This window comes from Candoia aspera, chromosome 8, assembly GCF_035149785.1.
Source record: "Candoia aspera isolate rCanAsp1 chromosome 8, rCanAsp1.hap2, whole genome shotgun sequence".
In the NCBI taxonomy this organism is placed as follows: domain Eukaryota; kingdom Metazoa; phylum Chordata; class Lepidosauria; order Squamata; family Boidae; genus Candoia; species Candoia aspera.
The window spans coordinates 56,095,902-56,114,069 of record NC_086160.1 but is presented as its reverse complement, the minus strand read 5'-3'; the positions used below and the strand labels follow the sequence as shown (position 1 = coordinate 56,114,069).

General features: G+C 38.2%; 2 protein-coding genes across 3 annotated transcripts in view; one reads left to right on the top strand and one right to left on the bottom strand.

Annotated features, from left to right (window-relative positions):
- Positions 1–858: 858 nt before the first annotated feature.
- INTS12 (integrator complex subunit 12) lies at positions 859–17,979 on the bottom strand. The gene is made up of 7 exons (XM_063309610.1): positions 17,895–17,979; positions 16,157–16,320; positions 12,384–12,524; positions 9,457–9,644; positions 6,169–6,328; positions 4,612–4,764; positions 859–1,539 (listed from the first exon to the last, which is right to left on the bottom strand). The coding sequence occupies exons 2-7, from the start codon at positions 16,310–16,312 to the stop codon at positions 964–966; spliced, it is 1,374 nt and encodes a 457-aa protein (XP_063165680.1). The 5' UTR covers positions 16,313–16,320; positions 17,895–17,979; the 3' UTR covers positions 859–963.
- The window catches only part of GSTCD (glutathione S-transferase C-terminal domain containing), a 54,955-nt gene continuing 54,704 nt past the window's right edge, over positions 17,918–18,168 (top strand). For both annotated transcript variants that reach the window (XM_063309609.1, XM_063309608.1), the window contains exon 1: positions 17,918–18,029. The gene's annotated coding sequence lies outside the window, so the exon portion shown is untranslated. The remainder of the gene's footprint in view (positions 18,030–18,168) is intronic.

The following is an 18,168-nucleotide window of genomic DNA, read 5'->3' as shown; positions in this document are numbered from 1 at the left end:
TTCTTGTTTGTCTCATACTTTCTCCCATTCAAACTCTCTACATACTCTGTTACAATTTTATTCCTTAACCAATCAGAGGGGAAAAAAAACCCTTCCAATAGCAATTCACACCCTGGTCTACTTACATTTGTTACTATGCAATTCCAGAGACTTGTCCTGATAAGAACTGGGATCGCACATCATAATGCTAAAACATAATCTACAAACCCATCCATCATAATCTATAAACAGTTCGAGTTTCAATTATATGCAAACCAGGCCACTATGGTTTGTCTGGCAGGGTATGAGATCCTAACCATTGTGAAAGCACTCTGTGTAGAAGCTGGCTAACTACCTGCAACTATTTCAAGTGCTCATATATACTTTTTAATTTAATTGTGTGCATTAATCCTTACTGCATTTATTTGAAATAGGAAAAAGCCAAAATATCTACTTTCAAGACATGTGCTTCACATTTCACTACACACACAGAGAGAAAGACACAGATATTTCTTAGCATTCATAATGGTTTTTAGGTATATATTTGCAGAAGAGTAAAATATCAAATGTATTTTAGTAAGAATCAATACTGTTAAATCAATAGTGTATTTAATTAGAGCTTGGGCTGCAAGAACTCTAATTGCTACCATCTAGTAGTAATCTGGATTTTTCTAGCCCTATTTTAATGAGAAAGTTATGAATAAGGCAGCTTGTGAACTAATGGGACTGTTTACTGATTCTTCTGAATACACCAGTATGCCTTAAATACATTGGCAATGTAATATATATATTTCCTGGTGGAAAAAAATCCAACACACTGCCTGGACGTAAATCAACTATCAAATGTTACAACTGTCAAATGAAAACTTAACAGTAATGTATAGATCGCTGATTTTACTGTATTCAACTGAGTTGAAAGACATGTTTGCACTGTGCAGACTAAAAAATAATGATAGAGTTAGCTATTTTAAACCAAGAGAGCTATTATTTTTTTAGTTTCTTCTGAGCTGCTTTCTTCTTGACCATCTGCAGCCTCTTCATAGCATTGAGCTGTGACTCTTGAGAAGTTGGACCTTTCAGTGATGGGGACTGATTGCCCGATTCTGCACTCGATTTGCTAGTGCCGCTCCCGCTGCCCGCCGCAGCCACACTGCTGCCATTTCCACCAAGAGATGGGCTGCTGCCCGGGGCTGAACTGCTTGCATTAGGAAGCCCTATTTTGCTCACGTTGTCGCTGCTCACAGACCGAGAAAGACCCATTTTCCCCAACGTCAGAGGCGGTAACGGCTTCGGCTGGCCAGGGCTTGTGCTACTGGGAGATGTTATTTTTGATCCTATCCCTGCTTTGGCTGTGGCCAGCCCTGACAAGCCAGTGGGTTTCTGGTTGCTTGGGCCACTAACGGGCTTGCCACTGGGACTCTGCGTTGTAGATCCCAACTTGGCTGTTGAGGGACCTGCAGAAGACGTTTTTGCTGCAAAAGCCGCCCATCCTGTAAGGCCACTGGTTGAGGAGGAGGAAACGCTGGCACCGGCTGAGTTCCCTGAAATTGCTGCTGAAGTCTAAAATAAAACAGAAACCAGGGTCACCTTACGTGCAATTGAGCGGAGATCAGCATGTAAACCAAAAAGGGCCAAAGGTTACCTTCCTGTCATCATTAGATGCGGAAACTCAGTCGACGCTAATATTTATTCAAAGTCATCAGAATCCAAAAATAAGCACATTAATATGTTATTGCCAATCATCATAATAGTTTTGACTTTTTTCTCATATGTACCATGTAGCACAATGATCCATCCTCACATACCCACACAACAGAAACATTTGAATTTTTCAAGCAAGAAAACGAGCTGAATCCATAACTAAGGTTTTTACTTTTAACATGAAAATAAATGGGGGATCTCAGAAACATAATCTGCAGTTATTGGGGCAACAATCGTAGCAACAGGGCATGTTAGTAGTGCATGTAAAAACAGTTTTTAGCACTGTTGTTTGCATTTATGCTCAGCTTGCCCAGCACTGGGACACAGTCAGCCACAAATTGTGCTGCACAAGCCTTATTAAAATTAATAGAATTGGCATAAGAGCAAGCAAGGGTAACAGTGAAAGTGGAAAGATGGATTGCGCTTTTTGATTCTACTAAAGAAGGGCAAAATCCCATGAAATTGGTTCAGAATTCTCTTATCCATTACAAATATAAAATAACTTATGGAAAATTCAACCATGTGTCCTGCATGTTAATTGGTTTAAAATATTATCATCTTTTTTACCTAAAGTCATACATGTTAATTTTGGTTCTGCATTTTTTGTGGCTGATAGCCAAGACCAGTGATATTTCCAAACTTTCAAAAAACTTAAGCACTCTGGCCCTGGAATTTGTCTAGAAACTTCCTAACTTGGATAAGCAATAGCAGAAGCAAATTATTTTAGCACAATCTTTGTTGGTTATTTCCTTTGATAATCCTTGCTTTCATTCACTCTGTAACTAATACTGCTGTAAAATTTAACAATTTTTATTCTTAAAACTGTTATAATTATTTTACTATATATAACTTTTAGGTAGAAAAAAGATAATTTCCCATATACATGGACTTTCTACTAGTTGTCTCACTTAAATATGGATGCAAAGAAAGTACAATTATAATCTTACAGAGACAACATTACTCTTATATATTGTATCTAAATCTATTAATAAATGTAGCTTTTTCTCTGAAAATGACCTGTAGTATTCCATTTTTAAAGTACACAATTTTATTAAATAGAATATACTTATTTCATTGATAATGTTATTTAAATTATATAATTTATTCAAAATGACTATTAAAATGGAGAAAAATTAAGAATAAAAATATTTAATGTGGAATTCAACTGAATTCAAAGTGGAGGATGATGCTATGAGGTTAAGAATATTACCAAAACAAAATACAGTTGTAATGGAAATTATTCAACCCCCATTGCAAATCAGGTTGATTGTCAAAATGTATAGACTATCAGCTGTTTGCAGTGAACAAATCAAACAAAAGCAATTGAAATAGCTCAACACAACAAATGCTTCAAGAGGTGTCCCCAAAGTCAACTGAAAATGCAACTTATAATGACTTTGCGAGTCTCAAAATTATTTAACCCCCTGAATAGAATCCGTCACAACAGCACACATACAGGATGCAAAACAGGTGTTATCTCAAGCACACCTGATGCAACTAATCAAGGGCTTCATTAGTTGCACCAGGTGTGCTTGAGCTGGAACACATGAAATACCTGAAGTGGCTGGGGGTTTATCTGAGTGTCACGTTTGACTGCACGTTAGACATACAGTATGGCTAAGTCAAAAGAATGGTCCAAAAAGGTAAGAGAAGAAATCATCGCCCTTCACAAACAAGGAACAGGATACAAAAAGATAGTGAAGGCACTGAATGTTCCTAGAGACACCACTGGAAGCATAGTTTGCAAGTTCAAAGTTAAAGGAACAGTGGTTACACTACCTGGACGGGGCAGAAAAAGGAAGCTGTCAATGGCTGCAACCAGATTTCTGAGAAGGCAGGTTGAGAGAAACCCTCAAGTGACCGCAAGACTTGGTGGCAAAAGACACTGAGGTTTCAGTGAGCACAGTAGGGCCCGTACTAAACACAGAAGGTTTCCATGCTAGAACTCCAAGACATGCACCACTACTGACCCAAAAGCACAAGAAAAGTCGGCTCCAATATGCTCAAAATCATATAAATAAGCCACAGAAGTTTTGGGATTCTGTTCTGTGAAGTGATGAAACAAAACTTGAACTTTTCCGCCCAATGGATCAGTGGTATGTCTGGAGGAAGAAGAATGAAGCATTCTCTGAAAAGAACACTCTGCCTACAGTTAAGCATGGTGGTGGCTTGGTGATGCTCTGGGGCTGCTTTGCATCCTCTGGCACTGGAAACCTGCAGCGTGTGGATGGCAAGATGGATTCATTGAAGTATCAGGAAATCCTAGGAGAAAACGTCACGCTGTCTGTAAGGAAGCTGAAGCTTGGGCGCCATTGGACCTTCCAACAGGACAATGATCCCAAGCATACCTCAAATTCCACTAAGGCTTGGATGCAGAAGTAGTCCTGGAAGATTCTACAGTGGCCATCACAGTCACCTGACTTGAACCCCATAGAAAATCTCTGGTGGGATTTGAAGAAGGTGGTTGCAGCACGCAAACCGAAGAATATTACTGAACTGGAGGCCACTGCTCATGAGGAATGGGCTACGATTCCACAGGAACGCTGCCAGAAGTTGGTGTTTGGCTATGCATCTCATTTGCAGCAGGTCATAACAGCAAAAGGGTGCTCTACTAAGTACTGAAGATGCTTGCCATGAAGGGGTTGAATAATTTTGAGACTGGAGAAGTCATTATAAGTTGCATTTTCAGTTGACTTTGGGGACACCACTTGAAGCATTCGTTGTGTTGAGCTATTTCAATTGCTTTTGTTTGATTTGTTCATTGCAAACAGCTGAAAGTCTATACATTTTGACAATCAACCTGATTTGCAATGGGTGTTGAATAATTTCAATTACAGCTGTATCCCCCATTAGGAAAACAAAACAAAAATAAGCTAAAAAGTGCATACATATAAAGCCAATAAATAAATCACAGAACACTTTGTACAGCACCTTGACCTCTGTCCTCTTAAATGCTAGGAAGGCTGATGTAGTCTCCAACTTAAGCTTAATTTCTGGTTTCTTTATCATTGGATCTTTCACAGCTGGAGCTACTGACACTACAGCAGGAGCTGGCTTCTGAGAAGGCTTCTGTGTTTTCTGAGCCTGTGTAAATTATATATTGTATACATGGAAAAATGTTACATCAAAATGAAAACAACAACAGCTTTTTGCTTTAACACTGCTATTTACTAAACATTCTGGTAAGTAACACTGAGAAATTACAATAAAGAAACATAAAAGGTATGCAGGAGACCTGATATAAAGGCCTAAGGGTGACATGCATTAGCACTATTACTACAACAGCTATTTATTACAATATTAATACATCACCATATTTCATACAACTAGGCAGTTTCTAATTTAGAGATCTAAGTTTAAATGTATGGAAATAAACATCTGAAGAACTGATAAAATTTCATCAATTAATTTGACAGAATGGCAAAGAAAATGGGAGAGAAAAAAGAAAATGAAGAACTATGTAAGATGGACACTTCTAGCCAAATAGAGCTAGAATGAGGAATTAGGAAGCAAGCTTAGGGTGGATTCAACTAAGTTTATTTTTGGTGCTGACTGCATAACATGCAAAAGTCACTGTGTGACAAAAAAACAAAACAAAGCGGAATATGAACCTATGGCTAGTTTTGAAATTATTCATTCCAAAGACAGCTACCTGAGACCTTATAATGTTTACATAATTGAATAATAGTTTATTAGCTGATAGAACATGGGGATGGGGGAAGGGGTAATTATTTTATGCTTTAAAAAAAAACGAGGCCTTATTAGACATAATATTCTATGTTACATTATTCCAAATGGAAGGTACAAGAATTCATCTTTCCTTTGAAAAAGTCTCTCACAGTACTTTGATTTTTAGAAGTTACTCTGTATTTTTTCTAATAATAAAATGGTTCTTGTAACTAAATTTTACCAAAATGGGTGTAGCAAGTTCTTCTACTTGAGAAATCAACAAATAAAGCCCTGTTCTCAGGAAAAGCAATACAACAGAATCTTTCATCTGTTACAGGATTTAAAGATTCTTAACCTGACCCATTTAAAGTCACTCTTTTATTAAAGTGGTTTACAAATCATCATTCAGGGTTTAAGTGTATGGAGTAGTGAATCAGATTTAGCACATATTTTATTGAGCTGAATTAGATGGTTAAATCTAGCTGAAATATGTGCTAGAACCAATAAATACTGAGCACATATTGAGCTGGGACAATCCTAGAACGGCCCTCATACGGCCTACAAGAAAATTTTTAGCCATCTATATTTTATTATATTTTCATTTTTATTGTGATTTGTATTTAGAATCGTCTTGAATTTTAACTTGTTTTTATTGTAAACCGCCCAGAGTCCCTCCTGTGGGGGGTGAGATGTGCGGTGATAAAAATCTAATAAATAAAAATTAAATAAATAAAAACAGCTTTAGGGGGGAAAGAAAGAACCCTGCATGTCTCTAAAAGCAAGCTGTACTTCTTTCTAATATATAGAAGAAAATCTTACCATTTTTTTAATTTGCCTAGTACATCTGGCACAATACCACACTACACGTGGATCATTCATTTCCTTGTCTGTCACTTGAGGCTTGTGACAGTCTTGGTGATAGAGGTTATGACATTCCTGGCACTCCACTAATGGATTTCCAGAAGTCACTGTCATTTGTCTATAAAACACAAAGTAGTCAGATTAAACATCATTTCTTGAAACAATATCTTGAAACATCATTTCTTTACAAATTTTTCTCCATATATCTTTATGTTGTAGAGCCCTGGAAACAGAACTGGGAATAACTGCAAGATCACAACAGTGTGAAACTGACAAAATGGACAGAGATGTACAGGGTGAGTAGTGTAAGCTGAACTGAACCCCACACCAAAAAACGGAAACACTAAATAATGTTCGAACTATTGAACAGTGGCACTTATTTCACGTACCAGTAAGGTAATGCTCAGGATCCTGCAAGGTAGACTTCAGCAATTCATGGAGCGAGAATTGCCAGATGTACAAGCTGGGTTTAGAAAAGGCAGAGGAACTAGGGACCAAATTGCCAATATCCGCTGGATGATGGAAAAAGCCAGGGAGTTTCAGAAAAACATCTATTTCTGTTTTATTGACTATTCTAAAGCCTTTGACTGTGTGGACCATAACAATTTGTGGCAAGTTCTTAGCAGTATGGGGATACCAAGTCATCTTGTCTGCCTCCTGAAGAATCTGTATAACGACCAAGTAGCAACAGTAAGAACAGACCACAGAACAACGGACTGGTTTAAGATTGGGAAAGGAGTACGGCAGGGCTGTATACTCTCACCCTACCTATTCAACTTGTACGCAGAACACATCATGCGACATGCTGGGCTTGAGGAATCCAAGGCTGGAGTTAAAATCCCTGGAAGAAACATTAACAATCTCAGATATGCAGATGATACCACTTTGATGGCTGAAAGCGAAGAGGAACTGAGGAGCCTTAAGATGAAGGTGAAAGAAGAAAGTGAAAAAGCTGGCTTGCAGCTAAACCTCAAAAAAAACAAGATTATGGCAACCAGCTTGATTGATAACTGGCAAATCGAGGGAGAAAATGTAGAAGCAGTGAAAGACTTTGTATTTCTAGGTGCGAAGATTACTGCAGATGCTGACTGCAGTCAGGAAATCAGAAGATGCTTAATCCTTGGGAGAAGAGCAATGACCAATCTCGATAAAATAGTTAAGAGCAGAGACATCACACTGACAACAAAGGTCTACATAGTTAAAGCAATGGTGTTCCCTGTAGTAACATATGGCTGCGAGAGCTGGACCATTAGGAAGGCTGAGAGAAGGAAGATCGATGCTTTTGAACTGTGGTGTTGGAGGAAAATTCTGAGAGTGCCTTGGACTGCCAGAAGATCAAACCAGTCCATCCTCCAGGAAATAAAGCCAGACTGCTCACTTGAGGGAATGATATTAAAGGCAAAACTGAAATACTCTGGCCACATAATGAGAAGACAGGACACCCTGGAGAAGATGCTGATGCTAGGGAGAGTAGAAGGCAAAAGGAAGAGGGGCCGACCAAGGGCAAGGTGGATGGATGATATTCTAGAGGTGACAGACTCGTCCCTGAGGGAGCTGGGGGTGGCGATGACCAACAGGAAGCTCTGGCATGGGCTGGTCCATGAAGTCACGAAGAGTCGGAAGCGACTAAACGAATAAACAACAACAAACCTATACGAATGGAAATACGCCTTCAAGTTACCAAAACACCATTTCCCTAATGGCTATTTCTTTTAGATAACAAATCAGGTTACTTAATTGCTAAGTTGCTTTTGTGTGTATCCCCATGGAACAGGTACATAGGTAACTATGGTAAGTATTTGCAGAAGGGTAGGTAGAAAGATTTTTTTTAATTTAATAGGAAAATGTAGAGTGAGAGTATTGTATAGATGGCTTTGGGAAAATTTTGCTGATATAAAAACCAAATTAAGGTGAAAAAAAATCCTAGAGTATGTGATTCTAAGTAGCTTTACTGAGGAGCAAACAGCTTTAATTCCCTAGTAATTCTCCTTAGGAACATGGTCTAAGATTCAAAATATAGTTGAAGATTTCTCAAAATTAACTGACCCTGAAAGAGAGAATATTTGCCAATAACATAACAGACGGGAATAATTTAAAATATGGATAATTTTGACAAAATTTAAAAAAAAACAAATGGAATAGAAACAAAACATTGCAAAGCTATTTTTAAACTCGACTTTGAAAGGAAAACAATTAAAATGGTCATAAATTCTGAAGATAGATTAAAATACAAGTTATGATTTAGAAACATTTCTATCTATAATCCTTACCTTTTGGTAAGACTGAAGGAGCATGCCTACCACCCTTATACCTTCTAGGGTTCCTGTCTGACTTTTTAAATAAAAGTTTTTAATTATATTACATAAATACAAAGAGGATTTGTTGCAATATAAAGCCCACTGGCCCAATAAGATGTTATTTCCAAATTAAACTACCACATGAAAACTGCACACAGCATATATTATATTTTGAAAGTGGGATAGTAGTTTAAAGAGATTTATTTTGGACAACATATCCTTAATTTTTATTCTGCTGCTACTGCTGGCTTCAAGCTCTTAGTTAAAATTCAACAATTGTTTATTTAGTCCCAAAGTTATAGTTTTTCAATAGTACTTATTCTGAATCCAACAAATAGAAGTCTGAAGGCTGAGCCTTTGAAATGCAAAAATTAGCACCCTAATTAGATGTGGTTAACTTACAGGGTTGTTGGGTTTTTTTTACTATTTGAAACATATAAGTACTGAACATATTTTTTTCTTCTAATTTGATAAGCACAGCATTACCCTTAGAATAACTGTAAACCTAAATACTGACAGAAAATATTTCATAGAAAAAACTATCAAGTGTTTTGACACTAAAGAATAATTTCTCAGAAAGTTGGAGGACTTTCTTTACTAGATTATTAAAGCAAAGACTAGATGACGGATGTGAGGAGTGCTTTAATTTGGATTCCTGTGCTTCCCTGGGGTTTGGACTCAGTGGCCTTATATGGTTCCATCCAATGATTTTATACATTTTGTATTTATAATCTCACTGCCATGGAATGTGAACAACTTCCAACAGAGAAGTACAGCTTTAGGTACACATAATGTATGAGAAATCACATATTTTGATCTCACAAAGCATGAGAATTATCTAAGGAATCAAGGCCTCTATTTAAACAAAAGATTCCATTTGCAAGTGATATCAAAATATTTAATTGTGGTCTTCATATATGGTATAACTCCTACATTTTAAACAACTCACCTGCAAACAACACACGCCAAACCCATCTCCATTGCAAAATCATCAGCACTAGTTTCTTCAAAACTAGAAAGGTCTGGCATGGCTAAATCCTTGCTTGTTTGCACTGTGATTGATGTTGAATGAGCTTCCGGCTTTTCTAGTCTTGGTTTTTTTGCAATGTCAATTCCTTCACTGATTTCCACTTTTATCTAATAAATGATATTCACATATAGATTTAACCAAAAATGTAAACTCTGAGCAAGCAAATAGAAAACCAATATAGAAAAATAACAACTTACACTGCATAGTCAAACATAACTATATTATACAATATATTCTATCACATGAATATTTTCCCCAAGTAATTATCTCTTTTTGGGTGCGGGAGGGAAGAGTATCTTACATAAGCTAAAAGAAGCTGCTGAAAACAAAGGAATGAGCAAGAGGAGAAATACCTGAAGATCTACCTGCTGCCAACCATAGACACATTTGAAGCTGAACCTAGATTTGCTCTTGAAACAACCCCTTCATAACCTCTAAACATGGGTTTTCTTTCTTTTCCTTCTCTAATAAAAATTGTTACTCAGAAAAGTGCTACCAGGCTTCTTCTGATATGAGTGTACCCTTGAACATTTCTGTATCATTCTTGTTTGTGTATCTTTGTGAGAGAGAATAGTATATAGAGATGAAGATCATTTAATTTTGTAAAATAGGTATGTTATTTTATAGGCAATTGTTTTTAATTAGTAGTTGCTAATTTACTAATAACTGACGCGGTGGCGCTGTGGGTTAAACCGCTGAGCTGCCGAGCTTGCCAATCGGAAGGTTGGTGGTTCGAATCTGCGTGATGGGGTGAGCTCCCGTTGCTAGTCCCAGCTCCTGCCAACCTAGCAGTTCAAAAACATGCCAATGTGAGAGATTAATAGGTACAGCTTCGGCGGGCAGGTAATGGCGCTCCATGTAGTCATGCCGGCCACATGGCCACGGAGGAAGTGTCTACAGACAAACGCCAGCTCTTCGGCTTTGAAACGGAGATGAGCACCACCCCCTAGAGTCGGACACAACTGGACTTCATGTCAAGGGAAACCTTACCTATTAATTCACTATAGTCCTATTATTTTGGGAGAAGGCACACTCCCAAAATATTTACACATACATGAGTGTGACACGAGCAGACATTTATGGGGAGAGATAATTTCTAGATATTTGTCAATGTTTATATTTTTGTCTATCTAGTTTTGTTTTGGGTCATCTTCCCTTCAGGTGAATACTACATCTGCAATATCAGGGCTGCAAAAATCCAAATAATAACTAGACAGTAGTACAGAGATACAGAAAAACTCTGTTTTGCAGCCTAGATATGGTAGTTTCTACAAATGTCATAGATTAGAAATTCAATAATACAGAGAAATATGACAATCCTAAGAACTGAAATGTACTGCAAATTAAAACCGCAAATATATTTATGTCGCTTCAAGCATCTGAACAAAATGTCTCTAAGATTTTCATCCATGAAATATACAATTATCTAATAATAACCTTATTATGTTACCCACTTATAGACCTAAGATTTAGAGAGAGGGCATATTTTTATGCACTGCAACTGTACATAAAAGCGTTCTCTGAATTAAATGTCTTGACAATTTAAAAAAACACAATTGCCTTTCTTACTTATTACAACTAAATTATTTTTCTGTCTTACTAAAAACAGAAAATTGTTACAAGGCTCCATATAATTTTATTAGATCCAATATGCAAAATAGATCACATTCTTCAAATGCACAGTATCTTTGTAGAGTCAGCTTGGATTGAGGCAGCAGATAAATCAAATCAAATCAAATCAATAAATAAATAGAGAGAGAGAGAGAGAATTAAACCTTAAGGCTAATAATAGTAGCTTGACTAAAAGTTCTGAATCACATCTTTAAAGTTCATCACTTTTGTTCTTGATTTCCATTCTAGTTTCAGATAGATTTAATTTGTCTTGAATTAAGCAGAAAGTCTGCTGTCAAACTAACAAAGTGAAATTGCAAGGGGAACTGAAATAAACATAGTCTGAGTAAAACTAACATGTCTTCTTAAACAGCATACAACACTGAAAAGCAACGAAGTAACTTGGAGACATGGAAAAGGGCACCCTTTTAAAACTAAATGATCTGCAGAGAGGAAAGCACACAGTTCACACTTTTGAAAGCAATTAACTACTATTATGTAACATTTGGCAAAGACATAGTTTGCAAAACAAAATATATTAGTATTTAAAGCAGTGGTTTTCAACCTTTTAAATCTCACAACACACATCTCAAAGGTGGGACTTCTGAGTCGTGAAACTGCAACATAACTGTAAAGTCCTGTAACATCACAGGCTGCTGGGATTCAGGAGAAACAGAGGCAGTCCTTCCCGGTGATGTCATGGAGGCAGGGTTCTGGCTGCACAGAACTTCCTGTTACTTACTTTGGCTTGCTGATGCGGTGCACCTGTGGACCTTTTGCGGCACACAAATGTGCACGGTACAGTAGTTGAAAACCACTGATTTAAAGATTAATGCTACTCAGCAAAAAACAATGAGTCACTATTTTTATTTTTACAAATACGTAAGTTTTTATTAGAATTTTATTGCCCCAATACACCCACTCCTCGTTTAGCAGCTACCTTGGTTAGTGACCATTTGCAAATACGATGGTTAAAAAAAAAATCATTTTCTGACCAATGCACACATTTATGACCAAATTTCATGTGCCTGACAACAATGCACACCACAGTGAGAGTAACACTAGCGTACAAGAGAACTGTATATGAATGAGAAGGCAGCAACTAGTGATCTTCACAGCATCTCTCAGTCACACCTTCACTTAGCAACCATTTCGCTTAACAACCTGATTGTTGGAACGGAACTCGGTTGCTAAACAAGGAGTGGATGTAATGTTCAAAGTGTAATAGAACTTACCTTATCCACAATTCTCTTTTCCACTTCTTTTTTCACCTTTTCAACTATAGTGGTTTTCCCATTCGTGTTACCTGTGGGAAGGCTTGGAGAAGTTTTAACAGAAACTGGTTTTGGAATGGGTACTTTGGGCTGATCTATTTCCTGAAAAATACACAAAATGTTACCCTAAGAGTAAAACTGGAGATAATTGGCACATCACATCAATCAATGGTTTGTTAAGATTGGTATACTGAATAATAAAATCAAACAAATCACATGATGGCTTAGTGTGCTAGGTAAACCAGACCTTCTTCTGAAATATGTAATAAATAGACCCATCCCTCAGAAGTGATGTGCTGCTCATAAACTAAGTCATGAACAAGGCAGACTGACTTAATTAGCACCTAAATGGGTTCATGCAACATGCTTGACTAAAACTAAACAAACTGTATTATGGCTTAATGTTATGCATGAATCAGATTAATCTCCCTACATTTTATCAAAGGAAGGAAATTCTGATCCTCTAAAAATGCAGTGAATATATCACTTCCATCTGAATCCTGTTGCAATAAATTACTGTAGTAACTGGCTAGCCTGTGAAATGCACTATAATGGCAGTGCCCACACTATGCAAATCCATTCTTCTCACTCTCCTGCTATTACACAGAGAAACTCAGCTAAAGAAATCTCAGAACTAAGAAACATACCCCTAATCTGTAAAAGGAACTGGAAGGAAGGAACCATCAGCATGATAAAACTGTAACTAAGCTACTTTTATTAGATGACTTTCAAATGATCAAAGTATAAGACACAGATCCTTCCTTGGAATACAGCAAAAAAGTTCAGATGGCTGCTGGAAGAGACAAGAAGCAGTATTACAGTGACATCTGTAAAGACATGAAGAGGAAAATAGATACAGAAAAACAAGGTAAGTTTCCAAAAGAACTCAGAGGTTCTAACCTTGAATTGCTAAAGTTTAGTAACTGATTCAAAGATCAAACAAAGATGGAAGGAATTACTGAAATTCTGTACAGTAGAAATGCCAACATTTAAGATACCTTAGATATTTCCTATTTAAAGAATCTCTAGTACTAGAAGATGAAGTTAAATTAGCACTCCAATCATTACCAGTCCGAAGGCTGTAGGAATTGATGGATACTTATTGAATGATGGCAAGCAACAGACAAAGAATCAGCATAAATTCTAACCCAACTATGTCAGCAAATCTGGAGAACACAATGACCAATAAATAGGAAGAGGTCTGTCTACATACTGTACCAATACCAAAGAAAAGATACTAAAGAGTGTGGAAACTTTTGTACAAGATCCATAATTTCATATGTTAGAAAAATAATGGTTAGGATCTTTCAGTGCAGATTAGACCTTTCCATGAAAGGGAAATGTGAGATGTTCAAACCAATTTTCGAAAAGGCTGAGTAACAAGAGATATTGATGATGCATGTTGGATAACTGAGAAAGCCAAAGAAAACAAAAAATAAGTCAATTTGTGCTTCACTGTTACATAAAGGCCTTTGATTTTGTTGACTATGTCAAGCTGTTCAATGTCCTTAGCAAAATGGGAATCCCAGAGCATCTCACTGTCCTAATGAGAAACCTATACAAAGGACAGGAAGCCATGGTCTGGACAGAACATGGTGAAACAGGCTCACTCTAGGAGTAAGGAAGAGTGAGACAAAGCCTGTTTACTCTCTCCGTATTTATTCAACTTACACACTTTTTTTTAATCGTATGGCATAGCAGTTCGGTGTTCATGCTGCTTTTTCTTGCTGGGAAATCCTTGTGAGGTCCAGCAGCCAGATGTGTAGACTATTTAGCCATGAGAAGTCACGTTGCCCAGGGTGCACCACAAGGAGAGTAGTCTACATTGCACTGAGTTGGGCTGAGAGAAAGTGACTGGCCCAAGGTCACCCAGCCGGCTTTCATGCCTAAGGCTGGACTAGAACTCACAGACTCCTGGTTTCTAGCCCAGAACCTTAACCACTAGACCAAACTGGCTCTCAACATACATACTGAATATACTATATATAGTGGAGGAAACTGTATTGGAAGACGATGGATATAGTTTTAAAATTGGAGAATAAAACATCAGTAACATGCTATGCTGATGACACTCCTCTGAAAGCTGAAAATGCAACTGCTCTAGAAGCTCTAGTAATGAAAGTCAAGGAGCATAGAAAAAAATGGCACTAAGATAAAATATAAAGAAGACTAAACTAATGGCAACAGGTACTGCAATCAGCCTTAGAATTGACAATGAAAATACTGAAGTGATAGATGCTTCTGCCTTTTAGCATTAACTATCAATAGTAAAGTAACCAGCCATCAAGAAATTGAGCCATAGATTAGCATTTGGTTAGAAACAAAGGACTTGAAAAAGGTACACTGATGCCGTGACAAGTCTATACCCATAACAATCAGAATTGTGTAGGCAATGGTTTCCCCTGTAACACTCTATGGAAGCGAAAGCCGGACTCTGAAGAAGCAAGATAGAAAGAGTAGTGACTCTTTTGAACTTGGTGTTGGAGAAGACTCCTAAGAACATCATGGGTAGAAATGGATCACAGAATAAATCAATCCAGAGTTCTCATGTGAGGCACAAATGACCAGGCTCAAATAATTTTGCACACGTATGCAAAGACCTAGACCTCCTGAGAAGTCTATAATGCTGGGAAAGGTGGAAGGAAACACATGAAGGATGATCAACAGCAAGGTGGATGGACTCAATTACAGTGGCACTGCTGGAAGACCAGAAGGACCAGGTTGGGAAGACAGCATCCTGCGTAAGTTTTATCTATATGATTATTAAGAGTTGATAGCACTTAATCAAATCATTCAGTCTTTCATTACTAGAACTTCCAGAGCATTTGCAACTTGATGGCACTTAATCAGTCATTCAATAATGCAGTGTATGGGCAGGTGGAACCAGGGATGTTTTGCAAGGACAGAAAGGTATAGAAGTGTATGGTGAATGGTGTTGGTATAAACTAGTTTTAACTATATTTTGTATTCTTTTTACTATTTCATGGATTTTATTTCTTTGGCTTATTAGTTCTTGCTCCTTTTCTGTGCTGTGATTAATACTGCTTACCCTGAAATGGAACAGCATGACTATTTAGTATGTATGTACGTATGTATTAAATTTTGCCACTACCCATCTTCCCCCAAAGGGGGGACTCTGGGTGGTTTACAACCAGGATAAAACATTAAAATACCATAAATAAATATAAATACAATATTAAAAATAAATACAGTATAAAATCCAGATGACGATGCTAGTTGGAATATCACTCACATATGTATGTATGACTCTAATCCTGATCCTCATTCGTAAACACTTAACCTATTTTTTTTTCTAGTGATATACATTGATGATGATGAAACAATCAAGTCTGTGTGGACTCTCAGTGACCACATAGACTTTTTCCCAGATCTGTCCTCAACCTGATCCTTCAGGTTCTTTAATAAGGATAGGGCAGGGTAGGACATATTATTATCATCTTTTGAGTCAGAGTTGACTCCTCACAACTGCCTGGACTAGTCTCTGCAGTTTTCTTGGGAAGATTTTTGGAAGTGGTTTGCCATTGCCTCCTTCCTACAGCTGAGAGAGTAACTGGCCCAAGGTCACCCAGCTGGCTTTGTGCCTAAGGTGGAACTAGAACTCATAGTCTTCTGATTTCTAGCCTGGTGCGTTTAACCACTAAACCAAAATGGCTCTCATTTATTGTTATATACCATGTAAGACAACATATAACATTGCTGCTAAATTTCAGTACCTTTTGTGATGGACGATAACATGAATCAATTCCTCTAGACAAAGATTCATCAAGAAGTGCTTTTAACTTTTCAGCAGAATCTTTGCTCTTTGAATGCAAGAAGCCCAGAGCTTTCAAGAATACAGGATCAAGTTCCAAATTCACAGTAGCAGCCATAGTAGGATCTTTAATTAAAAAGAAAAGGTCAATTTCAAGCAGGCATCAACTCATCTGTTAGATAATTCCTAACTAAGATTTCTGGAGGCCATACCTGGCCTTCAGTTTCCACAGTTTTTAACAGGGTTTGGAAACAATTACAGTGGTGAAATCATCCCAGGTGTGTGTTTGCTTTTTTTGTTTGTTTTTGAAGAAAAGTAAGTTTCTTCCTGTGTCACTGCGATCACTGCCACAAGTTAAGGCTTTATAAACCTAGAAAAATGTTTGTGGCTCCTGACTGCAAAGTGGTTCTCTGCCCTTAGTTAAAATACAAACTGTGAAACTCCTGAACCACAGTTGTAATACAATTACATTGTAGTGAATTAAAGTAGATATGCACCTGCCCTCTGGAATGAGGTCCTCCCCACCCCCCCAAGGTCCAGATGGCCCCCACTCTGCTCTTGTTTAGAAGAGCAGTGAAGACTTCACCCAGACCTTCGGTGAGGGAGAATGAGACCCCTTGCTTCATTCCATCTGGTCTGTCACGCTTGTCATCTTTTATATTTTATTGATTTTATTGTAATTTCTTTATTGTAATTTCTTTCCTCCTCCTTGCAGATTCTTGGCCTGCTTAACCATAATTGTTGATTGTTGTGAGCTGCCCAGTCATTGGCAGTTGGGGAGCATAAAAGTTTAATAAATAATAATAATTTACAATTTGATTTTGAGCCAGGCTTAATACAGCACAGATTACTGTACGTTTTACCACTTAAACATCAAACACAAGCAATTATTTCTTCAATTCAGATACAATTCCTGATTTTATCAATTTAAGAAACCCAATGTTGATTTTAATGTTACCTGACATCTGGTTTTGGGGTGGTAATAGAGCTGCCAAGAACCTAAACACTTACTAAGTTTTTAAGTGTTAATTACAGAATGGCTGAAATATTATGACAGTTCCCTCCTAAATTGTTCTAAGCTCTGAAAGGTGAGATTGCTGATGACCTGTCAAATGTTATTATCTCATGCAATTGCAGCCACTTCATCTATATATTTGTACATTTTGCTGATCTCACCATCACATTATAGTTCATAAAGATATCTACTGCCTGGGAAAATTTCCCCCTCCTTGCAGATTCTTGGCCTGCTTAAACATAATGTATTTTAGAAACTGAGCTGGGTCCCCCCCTTGTGCCAAGCCAGAAATCCTGACTGATAAAACACAGGGGCTGGATTGGCACAAGTTGCTAAACAAACCACACTGACAACCAGGGTTCTCCTGTCTCAGGAGGATGGGCGAAATAATCTTTGGTTTACCCCCCAACGCTTTTAATTCTCTAGAGAAATGACATTTTTCCCGAGAACATTGTTTCGCCGCCTTTCCTCTGCCAAGTTTATTAGCCATCATGAATACAATAATAAAAACAATCATCTTTATTCAGAACAGCAAAGCAGCGATGGAAGGAGGCTGAGCTTCCGCGTCGCTGCCCCCGCGCGGCTGCTGTTCCCATCTCCCACCCAGACCTCGCCCTGACTTTCAGAAACCCCGTAAGGGCATCCTCCTTTTCCCGCCAAAGCCGCGCCACCCCCGGCAGGCTACCGCTTTGGGAAGCTCCGACTCCTTCCTGCCGATGCCGGTCGGCCGCGCTCCGCCTGCCTGGCACCGGAAGCGACGCCGTCCAACCCGGACGGACCGGAGGAAGGGGTGGAGCTTCGGGGGAGAAGAGGACGCTCGGTAAGCCCCAAAGGGATCCCCGGGGGGAAGGCAGCGGCGCTTCGTTCCCGAGCCCCCCCCCCCGGTTCAGGGCTGGGAACTAGGGAGTCTGGGCGCGTGGACGCCCGCTCGTTTAAGACGCTCCACGTGTTTTTCTCCC